Source organism: Dermacentor albipictus, chromosome 6 (assembly GCF_038994185.2).
Source record: "Dermacentor albipictus isolate Rhodes 1998 colony chromosome 6, USDA_Dalb.pri_finalv2, whole genome shotgun sequence".
In the NCBI taxonomy this organism is placed as follows: domain Eukaryota; kingdom Metazoa; phylum Arthropoda; class Arachnida; order Ixodida; family Ixodidae; genus Dermacentor; species Dermacentor albipictus.
In genome coordinates, this window is record NC_091826.1 from 112,872,481 (window position 1) to 112,878,480 (window position 6,000).

Here is a 6,000-nt window from a genome sequence, read left to right on the forward strand (position 1 = left end):
CGGAAAGCTCAGAGGTCGGCGGGAACTTGTGTGTTCTGAGCTGTAAGGCCGTGAATTGCAGCGATGCGTTTTCAGATGCTACTTCTTTTTGCGCTTCGTCAGCGGGAAGCGCGACACTCCGCCCGCGTAGTCAGTGGGATCATCTAACCTTGAACGGACGATTATAAGTGTGGTAAAGAAAGAAGTAGAACGTGTCGCTGCATAATTTCGGCCTTGTTCAGTGACAATGTCAAATGCAGCCACATTGTTGAATTCTGTAATGGAGGCATTTCGTGCCAATCAGACAAACCCCAGCAGTCCTCTGGGCCAGTAAGGGCCATAAGGATGACGAATTTGACAGTATGGGCGAATTTGACAATGCCATGAATAGGCAGCCTAGCTTTCAGCTAAGGGGAGTGAAAACAATAGATAAAGCAGATGATGCCGACGGTGGGGACCACGTGATCTGCAACTCGCAGGTGCTGATGCTCATTGCTAGTATTCCCGTTGGGTTTCCTTCTCTTGATGCAAGGTTCAGTGGCAGCTGCCCACTGGTCGCGACTAATATATGCAACACCATCGTGGCTCACTACGCCTCAGTTCTCTTAAGTGTTTCTTTAAAGACCAAATGCAACAACGTTTCACTCTGGTGAAATCCGTAATGAATGAAAAGCAACATTATCCACAAGAAAGCATCTGCATCAACTCGAGAACGTGAAGCACAAACTAAACAGTGACAAAATTTGGGTATGGTGTGTGTCATTGCAAGTCCACATTGTTCGTAGAATAACGTCGGCGGAAGAGCGAACTGGCAGAGGCGCCTCAAGCAGCATTTAAACGACGTCAAGAAGCAACACGCGTCATCGAGTGCCCTTTATGAACAATGTGTTTCGTCGGGGCATGCTATTAACTGGCATCATGCACGCATAATTGGGAAGAGAATTGAAACGTGCGTCCTCATCTAGGCTCGCTTTATAGTCGAACCATGACGCACACTGCCAACTGAAACGAAGGAAATTTGCCACCTGTGTGTGCTAGGTTCCTCAGACACATCATACGGCGTAGCTAACGGACTTTTTTTTATCGGTTTTAGTTCCATTTGTGAACGAGGCCCCCGTGTGAATGCATAAACGTTAACGTTACTGAATTGCTCGTTGGCGGTGTTTTTTTTTTCATTTCGCCGTGTTCCATTCCGGCCCGACTGGATTCGCTCATAATTTCGATTTTGGTATATACCAATGAATGAATCATGGCAAAGCTGTAAGGCTGGTAACTGTCAATTGTTCTGATGTTTCTTTTTCACGGGCCGATATGAAATTGCTGCCGGCGTCCTCAAGCGAGCGAGATGAATGCAATGACGGATTGCATTCACCCATGTGGGCCTGCGAAGATCAAATATAGCAGAACAATGGTTAACTACAGAATAGGTTGTGGATACACGTTACAAACCGGTACCTGTCTTCAGTTTCCTACGATTCCATCCCCCCCCCCCCACCCATAGCGGGAACAGTATTGGGCACTGACTTCCCATGAAGGCGGAAGTGACGTAGGTATTTTCCGCCGGAATCGGCGCCTCCACGGTGGAACGAAAAAGTGCGATCTGGCGCACGGCGAGTTCACCCTAATCGACCAGTGGAAACGAGATTTGCCGCTGCGGAACAAGAAGTTCCGGCTCCAAATTGACCAATGGAATTACTTTTATTAACGTGCGTCAGCTAGCGCCTTGACAGACGACGTGCACACCTAATGGTTAGCGGATGCCGCGGGAATTCCAGCAAAACAGCTGCAATACTCTTGTGTCCTGTGTGCACGCCTCACTTCTATTTTGCATAATGAATACTTACCAACTAGCTCAGCTTTCTGTCGTTCTCAGCTGCAATGCTTCCAGCGCCGCCACATATCAAACGCAGTGGAAACAATCTCGGAGGTCATGCCGAGGAGCTCCGTCAGCACTCAACTTTCTAGATCCCCTGCCATTTTGGCATGTGGCAATCACTATTTATTCTTTTAGGATTTGGTATAAGAGGCGTCTGGCTTTGCGAGCTCTTCTTGACGTATGTGCTCATTTGAAAACGTGCAATTTTACAAGAAGCCTGCTGTAAATCTACGCTTTCCGGAACTAATATATTTCACGCCATCGAGAACATTGTTCAAGGCAGATTTCAATTGCTGCGCGAAACCGTGCTAGCCGACCTGAGGACAACAACCATGACTTTATCTACCGCTCATACGTTTCGCGGAGCTCATGTAAACTTTCGGCTGCATATAATAGTATTATTTTTTTTCTGGAGGATTTCGAGGCAAAACAATCTTTATTGCGGAATTTTCACGATACAAGTTACAAAATTAATAGGAAGCGCCTTTACCACCGTAGTGATGCGATACGTATTCTTGAATTTATACAAAATCTAACAGCGGCTTGCCGCGTGTAAAGGGAAGGATATATCGTTTGTGAAGGTTATAAAACATTTACTAGGTATTTTCTTTTCATACCATAAAGTTGGCCTCAAAATGCTAGACCTGGCGTCGTCGACATTCTGCTGACCTCGTGACACACAGCAATAATTCCTGACGTCCACCAATGTTGCTGTCGATACACTGACGTTCTCTATAACAAAAAGTAGGCACTTGTGGCGCTAATTCCTTTCTGAGCGCAAGCACAGCGAATCGGATGGTCAGAGTGAGTCATTGCGTCATGACGTCACGCCGCTATCACACTATGGGTGCCTTCGTGGAAACTGGTTCGTGTAAAAGCGAGTAACCTAGTGAATTCTTGAGAGTCGCTTCCCACTCGTCTGTCCGCCCATCGTGTTTTTACAAATCGAAATAATCAAATCTCCATTTAACGCAATAAATTGACAAGTCGCAACGGTCTTCTCGGTAATCTTTCAAGAGCCACTGCTGCAGAAAGCGTAAAGGCTGCTGCATTCAGTGCATTTACTTAGGCATCAACTGTTCCTGTGGCATTCATACACAAGATCAGGATTGACGTATCGCGATAGAACATAATAGCTGTACAGCGGGAGCGCTCAATGCTTCGAAGTAACGGCTCGGGAAGTAGCCGGAATGACCTCACACTCATTCTTTATTTATTCAAGAACAATACAAATAAGCAAAAGTGACCGTGTCGCGTGGGGTTTTGTGGCCCGGATTTCACGGAAACAGTCAGTGAGTAATGATAACGGTAAATTTAATGAATTGCTCGAAAGAAAGGAGTCACTGTAAACTTCTTGGAATGTATTACAAATAAATTATCGCGTTTTACATGCCAAAACCACGATATGATTATGAGGCTCGCCGTATTGGGGGACTCCGCAAATTTGGACCACATGCAGTTCTTTAACGCGCACCTAAATCTAAGCACACCGGTGGTCTCGCATTTGTACGCGAACACCGTACAGCTACTGTTGCAATGAAACGCGGCAGGTCTCACCTCTGAAACAGTCTCCATCGCTTGGACGCAGCTCTGCAACAGCGCAAAAGCGAAAGTTCAAGCATACGTTGTGTAAGTGTGGGGAGATCTTTGTTCCAGCTTACAACGCCGTCTGCCAAGCAGCCGATGTGCTGCGCTGGCGACCACCGGAAAGGGCAGCGACGTCTCTTCACCTCCAGTACTGGTTAGAAGGTCGCTCGTGTGTTTCCGCAGCTGTCTTGCGAGATCCCGTCAGAGGCGCCTCGCGCAGAAACTAAGCGCCTGTAGATCTTGTTAGTAGTCAGCGCTGCCCTTTCTCGGCTCTGCGGGTACGCTAATTAGGAGTGAATGAATAAACGAAGACGTGTAGGGCAGCTTTATTTTATGGATTGTTTTTTTTCTGCTATATTTACGGCATATAACATCATACCTCCAATGGTTGATCCCAGTGATAACTTAAATGTTGCTTGATGTGAGTGAATCAAGAAAGTAAAATAAAAATAAAAATGGATGTAGTTTATTATCAAATGTTGAAGGATTGAGCCCGAGTAAGTGCCATTAATTCTAATCGCTGAGAAAAAGAAATTACAGATCTGGCGCGCTGTGAGAATCGGTTTGGGCGAAGCTTTATAGATGTTTGCGAAGAACGTATGTTGTTCCTTGTTTAACGACCATTTGGGGATGTAGAGCATGAGACCAAATCGGACACATGTTAAAGGTGGAACGTGAATCTCATTATGGAGATACGGCACTCGAACACATGAATCCCGAACATGACGACAAAGGAATGACGAAGTAAAAATGACGACGGCATGATTACAATATGATGATGACACCAGAATGACGCCGGTGGATCGAGCACGAGAGTTTTGACGCGAACGCGACGAAAAACACTTGCTGGGGTTTGTAAAGTTTGTGGCTGAACACCGAGGAATCTTACACTGTTACGGAAACCAGGCGTGTTGTTACGGTCTCATTAGAATACTGTCGGTGGTATAGAAGGGCCAGCGCTAATACGCCGGTACGGGGATGAAAAATTATTTCATGAAAACTGTACTGACTCTGTCATAGTACCTCCAATGCTTGCTTGATGGACTTGAGTTCCATTTCCTTCCCGAAAAAAACTAGTTTGACAAAAACTCTCTTCATGGCGGATAATCATTGCGTAGCCTAATGGACGTCGGTCCCATAAATATAAGTTCAAAAAAAAAAAGACGTCTAGGCTCACGTATTTGAGACTTGTTCACACTATGCTATAATCAATTTTAGTGTCCTCTGAAATATATACGTGTGACCCAAGCCTAAGCGTGATAGTTTGTTTTGATCTCCACGGAATACGTAGTAGGTTATGCATGTGGACGTATATGGTCTGTGCATACGTATGCGCCACTGTGTAATTCTGTAGATGTTCAGGTACAATAAGACACGGCTGTGTTTAGGTATGCAGCATCATACATGTTTTTCTTCGGCACGTTACTAGCCTCATGTACAGCACTTTGTGCTCATGCAAACCTGCTGCATACGTGTATAGAATCGCGACGCACATCGTTACTACTTCTGATAGGATCTTTATTTTGCCAAGCGTGAAGGGGTAGCCATTTCCACCTAAATGTGCCAGCCTCTCCGTTTACATCATGCCCATCGAAAAATTTTTAAGCGAAAGTTGACACAGTATGGACATGAAAGCCTGCCCCGGATCTTTCATCTACAGTCAATCTAGAAATTGGGCTATTTTGAAGCGACAGTAGAGAGGAAAGTCAAGCAAAGCTGTATGGGTACTATGGGTTAGCATTGTGTTTGAATCTAAAATACCCATTGAGTGTTTTGGCATTGTTAACAGATTGATATTAAAAATTTGGCGTTTTAATTGCCCAGGACGCATGGCGAGTTGATCATGAGGGGCGCCGTAACGAGGAGCTCCGAATTAACATTTGACACCAGGGCTGTGCGCTTAACGTGTACCAAAAGCACGGGACACGCAAGATTTTTTATTCTGCACCCACGTGGTGTGCGACCGCATTGGCCGGAGATTGAACCGATGACCTCCTAGTCAGCAACCTAACCGTCGTCACATTAATTCTCTGAAACTTCTACACTCTCTATTTTACTCTCCACATCATGCTTCTCCTAACACATATCTGACCCGTGCAAAGCCCCTAATCACGAGAAACAGCAATTACTTAAACGTATCTGTCTTTTTCACTCGCACCGACACATTTAAATACAGCTTTTTTCCTAGGACAACTGAACTCTGGTATGACCTGCCAGGTTCCATCCGTTGTTTACCACATAGAGCATCTTGAGATGCTATTGAGTGCTCCCCTAAGCCATGTTACTCACATATGCTTCTTTTGTATGGTGATTTGTATTTTCCACATTTTGTAATTACCCACTCCTGCAATAGCCCTTCCGGGCTGCAGTATTTGTAAATAAATTGAATTAAAAAAGTAACGCCAGAGCCATTGAGCTAAATTAGCGTAATCCCTTGCAGTTCCTCCAAGCATAAGGCGATACAAGATGTCGATACAAGAGCAAATTCATTCGTGACTACGGGCAACAAAAAAGAAAAAAATAGTGCGTAATTTTTCTTTCTAAGGCTTTTTGCGTTG

At 45.0% G+C, this 6,000-nt stretch overlaps 1 protein-coding gene across 1 annotated transcript in view; it reads right to left on the reverse strand.

Moving 5' to 3' along the window:
* Positions 1–3,577, reverse strand: part of LOC135913318 (multidrug resistance protein mrp-7-like) — a 174,934-nt gene extending 171,357 nt beyond the window's left edge. Inside the window, exon 1 of the mRNA XM_065445913.1 lies at positions 3,413–3,577. Within this exon, the coding sequence (XP_065301985.1) occupies positions 3,413–3,430 (18 nt within the window). The 5' untranslated portion in view covers positions 3,431–3,577. The remainder of the gene's footprint in view (positions 1–3,412) is intronic.
* Positions 3,578–6,000: the final 2,423 nt, after the last annotated feature.